At 44.4% G+C, this 17,789-nt stretch overlaps 1 protein-coding gene across 12 annotated transcripts in view; it reads right to left on the bottom strand.

Moving 5' to 3' along the window:
- Window positions 1-17,789, bottom strand: part of syne1b (spectrin repeat containing, nuclear envelope 1b) — a 543,459-nt gene that overhangs the window by 309,569 nt on the left and 216,101 nt on the right. For 11 of the 12 annotated variants that reach the window (XM_059986320.1, XM_059986330.1, XM_059986328.1 and 8 more), the window contains 5 exons: window positions 17,385-17,521; window positions 10,732-10,903; window positions 5,261-5,443; window positions 2,714-2,857; window positions 2,172-2,327 (listed from right to left, as the gene is read on the bottom strand). In XM_059986320.1, coding sequence (XP_059842303.1) covers window positions 2,172-2,327; window positions 2,714-2,857; window positions 5,261-5,443; window positions 10,732-10,903; window positions 17,385-17,521 — 792 coding nt within the window. The remainder of the gene's footprint in view (window positions 1-2,171; window positions 2,328-2,713; window positions 2,858-5,260; window positions 5,444-10,731; window positions 10,904-17,384; window positions 17,522-17,789) is intronic. The other variant, XM_059986325.1, reaches the window with a different exon arrangement.

The following is a 17,789-nucleotide window of genomic DNA, read 5'->3' as shown; positions in this document are numbered from 1 at the left end:
AGATTTGCATACTTGATTAAAAATGAGGTGATATTTCACTCACTGATGTTTTTAGATTATGCAGGGTGAAAATCACGTTTGCTAATTCAACGCTTACATGTGCATAATTCATGCTGCAGTAGGTGTTGATCCCCTCACTGTAGAAGAGTAGAACAGTGCTTTACAAACGGCACTGTCAGGCTGAACCCCCCCAGCTGTGTAATCTGAATAATTCCACACAGCAGCGCTTGTCCAGAATGGAGCTCGTGCTCTAACCAGAAAGCTGAGGGCTCAACTCCCAGTGCGTGGTTGTGAGCACACAACTGCCAGTGTAAAGCCGGATAAAATATCAAATTTGGGTGAATATCCTGTGGCCCTGTCTCGAAGGCAAGGTAGCTTCCTCTCTCTCCACATCGTTGTGAACTCATTTCAGAGGTTTACTAGAAGAATACCGAAAGGAGCTGGTTTTCTTATGAGGGAAGGTTGGATAGTCTAGGTTTGTATCCCCTGAGTGAGGGGGAACCTGATGGAAATGTATAAGATGCTGCAAGCTCTTGAAACGGTGGATGAGGAGAGGATCTTCCTTCAGCGGTAAAATCTAGAACTAAGGGGCCAATGTTTAAAAATTAGGGGCCATTAGTTCAGGAAAGGTGAAGCTTTTTCTCAGAGCAGTGAGTTGTGATTCTTTAGAACTCTTCCTCAAAGGACAGTGGAAGCAGAGTCTTCCAATATAATTAAGGCTGAGGTAGGTAGATTCTCAGTTAGTGGTGGGGTGGGTGGGGGGGGGGGGAAAGAAAGGTCATCACAGATACACAGATAGGCAGAGATTTGCCACTGTCTTATTAAATGGCAGAGCCCCTTAAGGGGCTGGGTGGTCTCTTCTTTCCTTTGATCCCCAGAAATTTAAATAGGTTGTTGTGTTGCTGTTTTTGGAACCTTGCTCTAGAGAAACTGGCTACCATGATTTGCCACTGTTGAGTAGTGGCTACACTTTAAAAATTACTTCAATGGCTATAAAGCACATGTGATATCTTGGGAATATTAAAGTTAAGAGATAAATACACGCCTTCCTTTCTAAGTGCCACTTGTTGTTGTCTAGAGCCCCCACAAAAGTTAACAGAGTAGCTACAGTTTACTAGGTACACTCTCCTTCCTGGTTACAAAACATTACCTTAATGCAAGCATCTTGTGACACAGTGAACAGAAACTGAGTGATAATGAAACAGCTACTGGGGCAATGAGCAACTCCATGGCAGACCTGCCCTTCATCATCTCTCTACTCCAATGTCATCCTGGGACTTTGCTTCCCAGATATTTCATGGGGAGGCCATTAGTAGAGAGGGCACTGGATCACCGACTGCCTGACTATCAACATCCCAGGGTTTATCATTGACCAGAAACTGAACTGGAGCAACCACGTACAAAGTGTGGTGACAAGAGCAGGTGTGAGGCCAGGAACCCTGCGGCAAGTAACTTGCTGTCTACAAGGCTCAAGTTGGGAGTGTAAAAGAGCACTCCCCACCTGCCTGGATGAGCACGGCTTCAACAGCACTCAAGAAACACAGCGTCAGATAGGACACAGCAACCTCGTTGATAGGCACCCAATCCACAACCCTTCACTCACTCCACTACCAGTGACAGTAGCTCGTATCATCGATTCTGCCCTGCAGTAACTCTTCACACCTCTTTAGACAGCTCCTCCTACCAGAAACGCATTGGACTACCACCATCTGGGAGCTTGCCCCAAGCCACATGCCATCGTGACTTGGAAATCTCACACTGTTCCTTCACTGTCTCTGGGTCCAGACCCCGGAACTCCCTCCCTAACAGTACTGCGGATATACCCACACCTCAAAAACCACGGCATTTCAAGTAGATAGCTCATCATAACCCTACTTAAGGGCAATTAGGGATCAGCAATTAGATGCCTTGAATGAATGAAAACATCACCTGAGATCAAGACTGCATATGTACTAAACTAGTGAGGGAGCAAGACTTTCAATGAAACCATTTTTATAACCACACCAGAGAATTTCAGACCATAAGTTTGAGAAAGTAATAAATTAGTGGCAACTAAAAAGCAAAGTTACAAAGCAATAGAGGTAAACTGGAGAGTGTGTGGCTATATTTTTCTTTCAGAGTTACAATTGGTTCTGAGGTTTAAGCAGAACACGCTGGCTCCCAGTCCTTACCTTGGCTAAGTTACTCAAGGCTAAATACCAAGCAGACAGCTGAGACACTCTGTGCATAAAGCTTTTGTTAGACGCTTGCTCTTCCCAGAGTTGCTGGGCTTTCTCTTTCAGCTTGTTTAGCTGTGGTTCCCGGGAGGCTATATCCTCTAGGACAGACTGGAAGGCAGAGGCAGGTATGCAAGAACAAAAACACATTACGCAGCGTATCACATTTGGCAGCGGCAAAGCATCCAGAGACTTTTCAACCAATAATTACCATGTGGGGCACTGAAAACGAGCCACATCAAAAGCATTTAGTGCACATTGCTCTTTGTTAAAACAAAAGACAGGCATTTTACAATGTTAAAGAAAGGCAGGTTTCTATATCAGAAGAACAGAGGCCCCGAGTCATGAGCAACAGCAGAACGTGAAGAGGATTGTGATAATCCACATAACCCAAACTCCCATGTTCTACCCCCCTTATGGAAATTACGCTGTTAGTTGCATGCAGCTCGTGGTGAAATGAAGTCTGTTTCTGGTCTGTTTGCAAGAGGCTAAACTACCTGCAACCTGAACTGTTCATTCTTCTTTGCTAACAGGTCGGGCAACTGGGCGCTGCTCCCTTGCACAGCCATTTCTGTGGCAACCAGCCACTCCTGCACAGGCCCAACTCCAGCCTCGAAGTCCTTCATCTGAGACTGCAGGTTCTGGGAGAAGGCAGAAACATGGATTACTAGTGAGAACAGCCCTTTAAACATAACCTTTAAACCAAATGTGACACCTGCCCTTTAAAAACTTGCAGCAAGCCATACGTCTATGTATTCATCTGTTTATTGATTGATTGATTGATTGATTGAGATGCAGCTCAGAGCAGGCCCTTCCTGCCCTGATTTAACCCTAGCCTAATCATGGGACAATTTACAATGACCAATTAACCGGTGCATCTTTGGGCTGTGGGAGGAAACCAGAGCACCCGGAGGGAACACATGAGGTCACAGGAAGAATGTACAAATTCCTTACAGACAGCAGCGGGAGTTGAACCCAGGTCGTTGATACTGTGAAGCGTTGTGCTAACCACTACACCACCATGCAGCTGTTTTAAGTCCAAGGTGACAAGCAATAGGGTAGATTCTGCTGGTCCGGCAAAGTGCATCATCACATGATAAATGGAGAACAGCGACCAGGTGAGGTTGCTAACAATGGAGAATAATTGACAATTCATGAAGGTGGTAGGGGAATCGGGGAGATGATGGACATGTGAGAGGGGACAGGTTCTTAGAAATGAGACCTATAGGTGTGTCCCAGGTCAGACATGGAGGGGCCAACTGGTATCCTATATTGTAAGGAAATAAGAAATGATTTGTTTAACTCATTCACAGCAAATAAAGATTATGTAAACAGATTAGTAATCCAGGGAGACACTAGAGTGCGCAGGTACTGGAATCCGACGCCTGGAGGAATGCAGCTTGAACAGAATCTGGGCAGGGAAGGACATTGTGGACATTTTGGGATGAAACCCTGCATCAATAATCCATGGACCTAGACCATCAAACCCGAGCTGCAGGTTCAATTGACACTGCGCTATCAGAGGAATTTGACCATGGGGAGGACAGGTGGCGTAGCAGGTAAACTTCTGCTGTCCAGCTTCAGTGGCCTGACATAGATCCTGACCTTGGGTGCCATGGAGTTTGCATATTCTTCTCCCAGGAGCTCACTCTCCTCCCTTATCTTAAAGGTGTGCTGTAGGTTAAGTGGGTATGTGACCCTCAGTGTAGCCAGAGGGAGCAGTATCATCTCAGAGGGAAGCTGATAGGTACATGAGACAGAATAGGCCACAAGGAGGTAAGTGGTGAAATGGGAGTGTTGGTATGCTGTAAGATCCAGCCTAGTGTCAAAGGGGTGAATGAATGGCCTTTTCCTACGACATTAAGAAATACAAGATGATTTCTTTTTTTTTAAGAGCAACACACACACACACACACACACACACACACACACACACACACACACACACACACACACACACACACACACACACACACACACACAATGCTGGAGGAACTCAGCAGGTCAGGAAGTATCTACAGAAAGGAATGAACTTTATTCTTCTCCATAGATACTCCCGAACCTGCTGAGTTCCTCCAGCATTTTGTGTGTGTTCCTCTGGATCTTCAATATCTACAATATACAGTCTCTAGTGTTTATTTTTTTTGGATCTGTGAATTGCTGGCGAAGCTAGTGTTTATTGCCAGTCTCTAACTGCCCATAGTGAGCTGCTTTCTCCAACTGCTAGAGTCCTTCTGTTAAAGAGACTCCACTCGACTGTTGTGGAGAGATTTAGGCAAAGTAACTATCAAGGACCAGCAATATTTCTCCAGTCAGGAGGGTGAAGGGGAGTCTGCAAAGTGAAGTGTTGCTGTATGCTCAATACCCTTGTTCTTCTTCGTGGTAAAATTTGTGTGTCAGGGAAGAGTCAAGTTCATGAATGTGGCACTTCATGTAACAATGGGCAAAATGAAACTGGACTCTGGGAGGAAGATCTCTCATCAATTCTACCTGTGCCAGATCTCAAAGTCGCCTCCAGTTCGTAATTATTTTCAAATTTTTATTCACTCATGTTACCTTCTCGCATAGTCTTGTGGAGTTTGCACATTCAGGCTTCTTCCCAATTTGGAAGGATAAACTAGTAGGTCGACTAAATTGTCTTTTAGTGTATTTAGTGTAAATTGTGCAGTTTGGTAGGGGGAGGATGGTGGTTGGAGCTGATGGATGTAGGGGGTTTGGGGCAATGTGGTGGAGTTGATGGTATGTGAGGGAGTTGGAGGAGATGTTGGGGATGGGGGTCAGAGGTGATGGTATCTGAGGGAACCGGGGAAGGGTTTAGTGGGACGGTGGTCAGAGCTGATCGTAGGTGAGGGAGGGTTTAAGGGGAATGTATTGGGAGTTCATGGTACGTGAGGGAGTTAGAGGGAATGTTGGGGATGGTGGTTGGAGCTGTTGACATATGAGGGAGTTGGAGGAGATGTTGGTGGGAACTGATGGTACGTGGAGGGAATAGGGAAATGGTTTAAAGGGGGATGCTAGTGAGGGAGTCATTGGACACTTCCTACCTGTAAGGCTGCCTCCTTTTGATGCAGACTTGCCAGCAGGTTCTTCCAGTCCTCTTTGGCAGTGGCCACCTTGGCCTTTATTGCTTCCGCCTTCTCCTTGCTCAGTATCTTAGTCAGGAGCTCACCTTTGGAAATCAGGGTATTTAGTTTGCCCTGACACGCCTCACTTTCTGACAGGAAATTCTGAAAACACAGGCAAAACTGCTTTCAGAGTGGAAAAAGTCTTGTTTTTACACCTTTGGGGTGTTTCAAAGCATTTCACAGCCAGTGCACCTGTAGCAGATCACTGAAGTCCCTTCCCAGTTAGTTACCCTTTCCAAATTTTTACCCACTAACATTAACTTCTCACATTCCCATGTAAAAGAGATAGGAATGTCAACTTACTGTTTACACAACACATCTCCACAATCAGTAGTCCAAGGAAGAACCCATCATCATCATGTGCTGTGCCATATGATGTGGGTGATTGTGGTCTCGTGATCATGATTGTTCTTGGTAAATTTTTCTGCAGAGGAGGTTTACCATTGTCTTCTTCTGGGCAGTGTCCTTACAAGATGGGTAACCCCAGCCGTTATCAATGCTCTTCAGAGATTGTTTCCCTGGCGTCAGTGGTTACGTAACCAGGACTTGTGTTATGCACCAGCTGCTCATGTGACCATCCACCATCTGCTCCCGTGGCTTCATGGGTCTCTGATTGATGGGGCTAGGCAGGTGCTACACCTCTCCCACCTCTGTGGGAAGGAGATCTGTGGCTAGCAGAGGGAAGGAGTGCCTAACACCTTCTTTGATAGAGATACATCTCCACCCCGCCAATTGATTATGCATTCATATTAGTGACATTGAGGACTGCGTGCAGAGAACCTGCCAGCTCTCCATTAAAGATGCGAGGCTCTACCACAGTGGGGAAGTAGATATAAGCTTGGTTTAATGTTTTAAATAAAAGGTGTCATTCCCAACAGTATTGCAATCCCTCAGGATTTCACCGGACTGTCAGTCTTGATAACATATCTGGTCTCTGCAGTGTGGTCCGACTCAAAGACTTGAGTACCACAAACTACGCCAAGCCAAGACAATCAAATAGCACTTATACCAGCGAACAAATTTCAATAACCTGATCTCCTCCTGCCTGGCTACACAAGCCCTGGTCTGCCTGCCCCTTGAATGGATAGGTGATTAATGTAGAACATCTGACTGCAGTGTCTCCTCATGCCGGCAGGAGTGTAGCAATTACATGGAAAGCAGTTATCGCACGGCTATATAACAATCCCATTAAATCACACTGTGTTAGTAACAATTTAATTCAGGAGTTCACAATGCATGTTAGTATCCGAAAATGTGATATGAAATTCACCAATTACTTTACTAAGGTCTTTAGACAAAGGGAAAGTGCCATCCTTACCCAATCTGACTTCCATGCAATTCCAATCCAATACCACTGTAGTGGTTCTTATTACCCCCTGAAGTGGCCCAGTAAATACTCATTTGCAATACAATCACTTCCAGAGGAAGACTTGCCAATAATTTCTGACGACTACAATAGATAGATCATAATTGCAGCCTTGTAAGTGTAGCTTGCTTTCCGATAAAAGACCCAACTCTTCCACTGACATCCTGTGCTCCTTGTACTAGCCTTTTGCCTTACACTCCTCCAACCCCACATGTCAAGCATCCACCCCGTGTTTCATTCCATCCATTTTCTCCGCTGGGTCACGAGACCAATCAAAATATCCTACTACAAGTTTAACACCTGCATAAGGATTCATTCTGAAGCTTTAACCAATATCAATCCACTCCCACATAATCCCTTAATTGGATCACCACTTTACCAAGAGAAAATGATAGCTGGAGTACCCAGAGAAAATTCCCGACTATAATGAGCTCTCTGTGTTACCATTAGGCAAGCATATGACAAATTGGAGACACAGGAGACTGAAGATGCTGGAATCTGGAGCAATACAAAACAGGCTGGAGGAACTCAGTAGATCAGGCAGTGTCTGTGAAGGTAAGTGCTTTGTGTTGAGACCCTCCAGACGAAGGGGCTCGGCCCAAAATGTCCACTTTGATCAAGCTGCCTGATCTGTTGCATTTCAGCAGGCTTCTGTGTGTTGCTGCAGGTGACAAAATGGGTCTGTTTGACCTCCATAAGCTTGGCCCTACAGTACTTTAAAGTCAAATACAAACAGCCCTGAAGTATTCATTCAATACAGGCTATTTTAAACTTAGAATTTTCATCTTCTTTCATAAAGCTAAATGAAAGACCAGCTGAAAAAATATTCTGAAGTTGTGGAGGAGGTTATAAGTGAATAGCATGGTGCTATGTAGACAGATAGGTGAATACTGCTGTTTGTGTCATAAGTACTTCATCACTGGAATCACTCTCTAAGCCTCTTGCCCGCAGGAGGAACAGGAGGAGGATATGGAGCCAGCAATAGCACAATCACCAGCTGTAGACACCATCACAATCTGGGCTGATCAACAAATGGGTGGAACAATGCTTCCCCCAAAATGTTCCAGACAGCTTTTCTACAATTACTATGCTTACGTCAGTAATCTTGAGGTGTTTGTCAGAAGCTGAAAGTACAATCTTCAGTGACTCCAAGTCATCCAAATTCATGTTGATCTCACAAATGCACAGTGTTGACACGGTAACATAATCATAGAAACATACAGCCTTTCAGCCCACTAAATCAGCGCCGACCATCAACCACCCATTTACACTAATACAACACTCCCATCAACTTTCCACAAATTTTATCACTCGCCTGCACATTAAGGGCCAATTCACCTGCCAGCCGGCACACCTTTGGGATGTGGTAGAAAACCAAAACAGTGGGAGATCTACATGGTCACAGGGTGAACATGTATACAGCCAACACCCAGGGTCAGGAGTGAATCTGGTGTTATGAAGCTTCACATCTGTACCAAGGCTCAAACACTACCCAGATGACAATCTACTGGCAGTCATCACCGTTTGGTTGTTGTTCCACTGACTGAGCGTCAACCACAGACTCACATCCATGGAAGTATTACCAATATACATTTTTCCAAATGGCTGACAAAAAGAAACATTGGAACTTCCCACTTACCCTCTTGAAACTGGTTGGAATTGTTTTTTTTTAAAACTGTGCATTTCCTCTAATTGGCTGTTTCAGGCACCAAAGTCCCAGCAGGCTGACCCAACGTGTGAACCAAGATGACAGCATGGTCTGTCGGTACCATAAGGCACTGTACATTGCATTAGGAATGTTGCCTGGAGGATTATCGTTATAAATTGCTAATTTATTTTTATTAATGAGATTGCAATGGTACTTCTGAGCAACATACTTGATCTAATGGCTAATCCCAAACGGGTGATTGGGAATAAGGTAATCCTTTGAGAGCAAGTTGAAAACACCTTTCTTTTTGCTTCTGGTGAGTGTCATTAACCTGAAACAAAACTGTACAGGTTCTATCTCCACAGATACTGCATAATCCACTGAGTACCTCCAACAATATTTACGTCTTTCACTAAGCACTAGCAACTGGAGGGTTCAAGATGACTTTGGAAAGATTTTGGAGACTTCCCTAGATACTTTGATGAGTCTATACTGACCCTAAATCAGAAATTCAGAAATACACTGAGGACTTCATCTAAAAATTGGAAGCACTCAACCTAACAAATATCTCACTGGTGTCACTGAAAGGAAGTAATGCTTAGTCACTGGAGCAACACACACAAATGCTGGAGGAACCCACCAGGTCAGGCAGCTTCTATGGAGAGGAATAAACAGTCAAAACTTCAGGCCAAGGTCAATAATTCCTCACCACCGATGCAGCCTGGCCTGCTGAGTCCCTCCAGTATCGTGTGTGTGCTGCTCTGGATTTCCAGCATCTGCAGAATCTCTTGTGTTTATGCCTGGTCAGCAGAATCACTATATCGTCATCTTTGGTCCTCAGAGGAAATGGTGAAGAATAGGAGGCTCAGTATAGCAGTAACAAGTGCAGCAGGACAGGGCAATAGGAGGATAGGATAGCAAATCTGGCTGCTTCCCTCCTACAGCTACAGCACTGTGCAAAAGTCTTAGGCACATGGAAAAAAATTCTCTGTAAAGTGAAGATGCTTTCAAAAAAATGAAATTATAAGTTTCTAAATATTAAAAAATTACTATAAAAGAGCAGTAAACAGTACAAACTAAATCAAATCAACATTTGGTGTGACCACTCCTTGCCTTTAAAACTGCATCAATTCTCTTAAGTACACTATCCTGCAGTTTTATCAGAAAATTGGCTGGTACGTTGTTCCAAGCATCTTGGAGAACTTGCCACAGTTCTTCTGCAGACTTTGGTTGTCTGGCTTGCTTCTGTCTCTGCAGATAACCTCAGACAGCCCTAATGATGTTGAGATCAGGGCATGCCATCTGAAACCTTGTGTGCCCAAGTCCTTTCCACAGTACTGTACATTCTTCATTTATTTTATTCCTTTTATCAGTAATCTACATCCTCCTTTCACGCAACATATTGATGCAACATTAAAGAAGGCAAGACAAGCAGCTATATTTCATTCAGAGTCTAAAACGATTTAGTCTGTCAACTAACATAATCAAAAACTTCAACAAATGTACTGTGGAGAGCATTCTAACAGGCTGCATCACTGTCAGGAATGGTGATGGGGGTGGGGGGTTACTGCACAAGGTCAAAGCAAGTTGCAGGAGCTTGTAGAATTAGTCAACTCATCATGGGTACCAACCTTTGTAGCATCCAATACATCTTCAAGGAGGGCAGTGTCCATCATCAAAGATCCCCACCACCGGGGACATGCCCTCTTCACACTGTTAACATCAGGTAGGAGGTACAGAAGCCTGAAGGCACACACTTAGTGATTCAGGAACAGCTTCCTCCCCTCTGCCATCCAATTCCTAAATGGACACTGAACCCTTGAACACTACCTCTCTACTTTTTTTTTAATTTCTGTTTTTTTGCACTACTATTTTAAACTTAATATATATATACACACACACTGTAATTCAGTATCTTTTCAGTTTCTCTGTATTTTTTATCATGTATTTCTTTGTACTGCTGTCATAAAGTTAATAAATTTCACAACATATGCCGTTGATATTAAACCTGATTCTGATTCGGGTTTTTCGTTGCCCGGGATCTCCGGTGCCATAGCACAGAACCTGACTGCCCTTCCCTTCATCCCTCATTCACTCCGGGTCACTCTGTCATGGAACCAATACATTCCGTGGAGTGTTGGAGTTCACATTTTCTACTCCACAAATCAACACCCATACATGAAACCTGTGGATGTCAATTTCAGCAACTGCAGTCAAGTTCATATAATGGTAATTTGCAGACAACAACCAGATATTTAAAGGGAAACCTTATGAGCACAACACCCATTTTCCATCTACCTTCGCCCTACACCATGGTAACCAATGGTGAGCAGCAGTCACTGTTATAGTGACGTCTGAATCCTGTGAACACTTTACCTGCAGTTTCTGGATGATTGCAGTTGCTTCATCAACATTCTGAGGTGTATCGAAGCAGGTGGTGATTTTAGTGTTGACCATCCACTGCTGAAACTCTCGAAAGGTCACACGGAATCGTTGCTCCAGTGCCTTCTCCTTGCTCTGACTGTACTTTGCCGTCTGCAAACAAAGGCTGCGGTTCACAGGAAACAAGGAGACAACAAATTATTCACTGGAAGCATCAGACACTCTTTTCCCTATGTGCACACCCCCTGACGTTCTGGGTATTTCCTTTTCAAACCACAAGGTCAAAGCCTGTGGTCCTGGTGCCACTCACCAAGAAGTGACCAGGACTCCCTTGGGCCCAATACCAGCATGCAAGCTGACATCAAAAGAGCTCCAACAATATTGAAGATGTGTTCAAAGTAAATTATTATCAAAGTACATATATGTCATGGAGTTAACAGCTCTGGTTTAAGAACCTGATGGTTGAGGTGTAATAAATTTTCCTGAACCTGGTGGTGAGAGTCCGCAGGCTCCTATACCCCATGGCAGCAGCCAGAAGAGAGCATAGTCTAGATGCTAGGGGTCCTTAATGATGGATGCTGCTTTCCTAGAACTGCACTCCTTGTAGGTGTGTTCAATGGTGGGGAGGGCTTTACCGGAGATAGACTGCGCCGTATCCACTGCTTTTTGTAGGTGTTTCTCTTCAAGGGCATTGGTATTTCTATACCAGGCCATTATGCAACCAGTCAGGATACTCTCCACTGTGCATCTATAGAAGTCTGTCAAAGTTTTAGATGACATGTTCAATCTTCACATACTCCTAAGAAATTATAACTTTACCAAGCCTTCTTTGCAATGGCACTTACATGCTGGTCCCAGAAATGATCCTTTGAAATGATAACACCCAGGAAACTGAAGTTACTGACCTCTCAGCCTCCAAGCTCTCATGAGGACAGGGATCATGGACCTCTGATTCCTCCTCTTGTAGTCAGTAATCAGCTCTTTGATCTTGCTGACATTGAGTGAGAGGTTGTTGTTGTGGCATCGCTCAGCCAGATTTTTAATCCCCCTCCTATATGCCGATTCTTCACCATCTTTGATTCAACCAACAACAGTGGTGTCATCAACAGACTTAAATATGGTATCGAGTGTGCTTAGCCTCACAGTCATCAGTATAAAGCAAGTAGAGCAGGGACTAAGCCCATAGTCCTGTGGTGCACCTCTGCTAATGGTGATTGTAAGGAGATGTTGTTGCCAATCTGAACTTGCTGGGGTCTGTAACTGAGGAAATCGAGGATTCAGTTGCACAAGGGGGTTTTGAGGCCAAGTCTTGGTGCTTATCAATTTTGAGGGGATGATGGTACTGAATGCCCAGCTGTAGTCAATGAAGGGCATCCAGATGTATGCATCTGCTCTGTCAGATGTTCCAGGGTTGAGTGAAAAGCCAAGTAATGGCTTCTGCTGTGGACCTGTTGTGAGTTTTGTCAAATTGGAATGGATCCAAGTGACTCCTTAGGAGTAGATACATTTAATCACCAACCTCTCAAAACACTCCATCACATTGAATGTAAGTGCTACTGGATGAAAGTTATTGAGGCTGGTTACCACATTCTTCCTAGGGACTGATATAATTGAAATCAGCTTAAAGCAGGTGGGTGCTTCAGACTGTCGAAGTGAAAGATTAAAGTTATCAGTGCACACTCCAGCACAGGTCTTCGTACACGGCCGAGTGTCCTGTCTGGGCCAGATGCTTTCTGTAGGTTCACCCTCCCGTAGGATGCCCTCACGTCAGCCTCAGAGACTGAAGTTGCAAGGTCGTTGGGGGTTATGTTTTGTTGGTCAAAGTGAGCATAGGAGGCGTTGAGGTCATCAGGGGGTGAAAACCCATCACACATGTCCCTTGGTTTTTCTTTGTAGGAAGTGATAGCATTCAAATTCTGCCATTGCTTACTGTATCCTTCTGCAATTCCGGTTTGGTCAAGAATTGCCACTTCGCATGTGAGATGGCTTTCAGGGGGTCATATCCGGAACTCCTGCATTTTACTTGGTCTTTGGACCTGAGTGCCACTGATCTGGCTCTCAGCAGATTGCTGATCACTTGGTTCATCGGAGGCTTCTGGCTGTGGAAGACTGACTTTATTAAGTCTGTGATAACCATGGCATATTCGTTCAGATCCTTGAAAATGACCCAGTCTACTGACTAGAGACTACTCCTCTGCTTCCTACCACCACCTCTTCACTGTCTGAACTTCTGGAGCCTTGCTCCTTAGCCCCTGCCTGTATACAGATAGGAGGGAGAGAGCCAGTTGATCAGGTTTCCTGAACTACGGCTGAGGGATGGCACCATAGGCATTCCTTTCCATCGTGTAGCAGTGGTCAAGTATGTTGGGACCCTCTGGTGCTGCAGGTGATATGTTTTTGATAATCGGGCATGTATTTCTTCAGGTAGGCTTGATTGAAATCCCCGGCAACAATTTGAAAGGTATCTGGGTAGGCCGTTTCTTGGTTGCTAATCGCAGCACTCAATACATCATACTTAATATCAGCCATTGGCAGGATGTAAACTGTGGTCAGGATCATGGAAGAGAGCCCTCTTAGCAAGTAGAAGGGATGGCACATAATTATTAGATAATCCAGGCTGGGAAAACAAATGCGTGACAAGATGGCCACGTTTGAGCACCACAAAGAATTGATCATGAAACACAGACCCCACTTCACGCCGTCGTTGAATCGGCAGTCCAGTCCATGCAGTGGATTGAGAAGCCCTCAGGTCTGACCACCAAAACTGTTGTGTCTGACGTGAGCCATGTCTCCATGAAATAGAGAACACAGCAATCTCTCATTTCTCTCTGATATAGCAATCTTATCCTTAGATCATCCACCTTGTTCTCCAAAAACTGTACATTTGCTAACATGATACTGGGTAGAGGAAGTCTTACAGCACATTGTTTCAGTAAGGCTTGACGATCCCCCCCAAACCACCTTCCTCTTTTCTGATGATGAGGCAGCAAAGAGCTTCAGCTCCTTAAAGTCAACCCACAGCAAGACAATTGGGCAATCTTGATCAAAACCATTCCAATGTGAGGATTAACTGGGGGCAACTTCTGTTATAGAGAAATGGATGTCGCAGAGCAGTGTCTTCATCCAAAGCTCTGCGATCCACAGGAGCTTTCAGTCTCATTCTTCATCTCACCCAAGCAACTACACTGAGTGACCATTTTACTGGTACACCTGTACACCTGCTTGTTAATACAAGTACAGTGGATTCCAATTGCCTCGGGCACATTCTGGACCAGTTAAACAGCTGCCCAAATTAGCCAAAGTTTCATGGAAATAGTTCTCGATTAGTTTTTGGTCTTTAAAAGTTGTCCCAAATAAACAGCTGCCCTGCTTATTGTGTAATGAATCGGAATCCACTGTACCTAACCACTGATCCTTGGACAAGTGCACACCCATCAAGAGAAGCCCTGGGAGTCCATAATAAAAATAGTAAAATAATAATAATAACAAGTACTTTATTGATCCTGAGTGGACATTGAGACACAGGAGCAGAATTAGGCCACTTAGCCCACCGAGACTGCTCCACCATTCCATCATGGCTGATCCCAGATCCCACTCAACCCCATCCTCCCCAATGACTCCAAACTCCATGAAGTCTCATGATAGGAAGCCAAACCCAGGCAAGGAAACTTCCTCCTGATTACCATTTATCATCTTCCCCAACTAATTAATCAGTATTTGCACTGAAAGCATCGAGGGCATGAAATATACCCTGGGTGGAGGATGTTAATGTCCACTGACAAATGTGGGGCAGTTGCCCCACCTCTGTCACACTCCGGCCTGTGTTGAGGGAGTGGAAATGGGGAAGAAACCAAGTCTTCAACCTAATGCTACAGATACATCTGTCCATGACACTACTGGTAACTGTGACCACTCGTGTGAGGACAAGTCCCACCTCTGTACAGAGGAGATCCTCCAGTGTGTTATTATTATGCTAAATGGGGCAGATTTAGAATAGGTCTGACAAATCAGAATTAGGTGACTATAAGGTCTTATGGGCCAGCCTATTCCAACACAATCAGTTTCCATATGCTTGGCCATATAGGGTTACAATTAAGCCAGAGGCTCATCTCTACATCAGTGAGGAGTGCAGGACAGCATTCTGGTAACACCATCAATTGTACCTTTTAATGGGGCACCAGCGTGGAAAATATAAAACACATGCAATTAACAGGACTAAACTACATTATAACCATTGGCTCAGATGGAACTTGGGAGGTCCCACCACATCTAGTTGTGAAGAGTTGTGGACAATTAAACAGCTAATGGAAAGGAGGCGGTTCCAAAAACAAGTCCAAGACCCAATTTACGAGTGCTAAAGGGAAGGTTGAGGCATTCAGTGTGGTCACCTCACTACAGGAAGGATGTGGAAACCATAGAAAGAGTGCAGAGGAGATTTACAAGGATGTTGCCTGGATTGGGGAGCATGCCTTAAGAAAGTAGGTTGAGTGAACTCGGCCTTTTCTCCTAAGAGCAATGGAGGATGAGAGGTGACCCAATAGTGGTGTATTAGATGATGACAGGCATTGATCGTGTGGATAGTCAGAGGCTTTTTTTCCCCAGGGCTGAGGGGGCATAGTTTTAAGGTGCTTGGAAGTAGGTATAAGGGGGATGTCAGAGGTAAGTTTTTCACACAGAGAGTGGTGGGTGCGTGGAATGGGCTGCCAGCGGAAGTGGTAAAAGCAGATACAATAGGGTCTTTTAACAGAGACAGGTATATGAGCTTAGAAAAATAGACGGCTATGCAGAGGGTAATTCTAGGATTTCTAGAATAGGTGACATGGTTGGCACAACATTGGGCTGAAGGGCCTGTAATGTGCTGTAGATTTCCAAGTTTTATGTTCAGAACCACATTCAGTCAGAAGTACATGATGGCCTTTAAGGACAGCGCTGTCACAGAAACCAGACAGGATGGCAGCAGGTCCAACAGCACTCATGCAGCTTGATACCATCTGGGATAAAGCTGTTTTCTTGACTGGCATCCATCACTTTAAACATTTACTCCAACCCTAAAAGGTGCAGTATGCATCATCTATAAAATGCACTAGAGAAACCAGCCACGGCATCTTGTTCAGAAGTGTCATACACCACCAGGGAAGCAGGCACATGGGGATCCACATCAACAATGGCTCCCCTTCCAGTCACAAATTGTATGGACTTGGAAGTACATTCAGTGGCCTCTTTATTTGGTACACTTGCACACACTCGTTAATGCAAATATCTAATTAGTTAATCATGTGGCAGCAATTTAAAGCAGAAAAGCATACAGACATGATTAAGAGGTTCAGTTCTTGCTCAGACCAAACATCAGAATGGGTGAAAAAGACTAAGGAGCTGGTGGTGGACCTGAGGAGGGCTAAGGCACTGGTCACCCCTGTTTCCCTCCAAGGGGTCAGTTTGGACATGGTGGAGGATTACAAGTACCTGGGGATATGAATTGACAATAAACTGGACTGGTCAAAAAACATTGAGGCTGTCTACAAGAAGGGTCAGAGCCATCACTACTTCCTGAGGAGACTGAGGTCCTTTAACATCTGCCGGGCAATGCTGTGGATGTTCTACGAGTCTGTGGTGGCCAGTGCTATCATGTTTGCTGTTGTGTGCTGGGGCAGCAGGCTGAGGGTAGCAGATACTAACAGAATCAACAAACTCATTCGTTAAGGCCAGTGATGTTGTTGGGGTGGAACTGGACTCTCTGACGGTGGTGTCTGAAAAGAGGATGCTGTCCAAGTTGCATGCCATCTTGAACAACGACTCCCATCCACTCCATAATGCACAGGTTAGGCACAGGAGTACATTCAGCCAGAGACTCATTCCACTGAGATGCAACACTGAGCGTCATAGGAAGTCATTCCTGCCTGTGGCCATCAAACTTTACAACTCCTCCCTCAGAGTGTCAGACACTTTGAGCCAAAAGGCTGGTCCTGGACTTATTTCAACTTGGCATAATTTACTTATTATCATTTAATTCTTTCTGGTTTTTATATTGCTATATTTCTACACTATTCTTGGTTGGTGCAACTGTAACAAAACCCAATTTCCCTCGGGATCAATAAAGTATGTCTGTCTGTCTGAAATGTGACCTGAATGAATTTGACTGGAATAAATGTTGGTGCCAAATGGGGTGGTTTGAGTATCTCAGAAATCGCTGATTTACTGGGATGTTCACACACAACAGTCTCTACAGTTTCCGGAGAATAGTGCAAAAACAACAACAACAGAAACACCCATTGAGCAGCAATTCTGTGTGCAAAAACACCTTGTTAATGAGACAGGTCAGAGGTGAATGGCCAGACTGGTTCAAGCTGACGGGGAGTGACAGTAACTTAAATAATCAGGAGTTACAACAGCGGTGTGCAGAAGAGCATCTCTGAGCGCACAACGCATCGCATCTTGAGGCTACGGCAGCACAGGATACAAAAATACATGTATATAGATACAAACATACAAAAATACACTTAGTGGCACTTTATTAGGTACAATGGGTATAGCGGGTACCTAATAAAGTGGCCACTAAGTGTACATCGCCATAATACATATTGGCCTTGCCACTGACAGTCACATTTCACAAGTGAATAAAAAAGAAACATACCCAAAATATTATTTACCTATTGTACTCTTTGATTAAAGAAGAAACTTTATCTGAGTGTGAGCTGAAGTCCTTGGAAAATCTGCAGAGATCATTTAGTTGACTTTTCAGTGATTCACTGGCATTTTCCGCCTCCTTCAGGGCTTCCTCTGTTTCCTGTGCCAAGAGTGGTGATAAATTAAATTACAGAATCATTGAGAGGCACAATAATATTCATTGTTCAGGAAACACAAGGGCAGAATGTTGTGAATAACCCCACGGAGTAAACATACAATGAACAATTCTGCCCGAAATATCGATGCTGCATTGAGAAAGTGCCATGTGTAAAAGTTATACACATGGTATTTGGAAGGAATGCGGCATCTGGGAATGACACTCTGCATCCAGCGTGCTGTTATATGTCGGAGATACCTGTACTGGAAAA

Source organism: Hypanus sabinus, chromosome 12, assembly GCF_030144855.1.
Source record: "Hypanus sabinus isolate sHypSab1 chromosome 12, sHypSab1.hap1, whole genome shotgun sequence".
NCBI classification, from domain to species: Eukaryota; Metazoa; Chordata; class Chondrichthyes; order Myliobatiformes; family Dasyatidae; genus Hypanus; species Hypanus sabinus.
The sequence above is the reverse complement of the archived record's forward strand: the minus strand, read 5'-3'. Positions and strand labels throughout refer to the sequence as shown.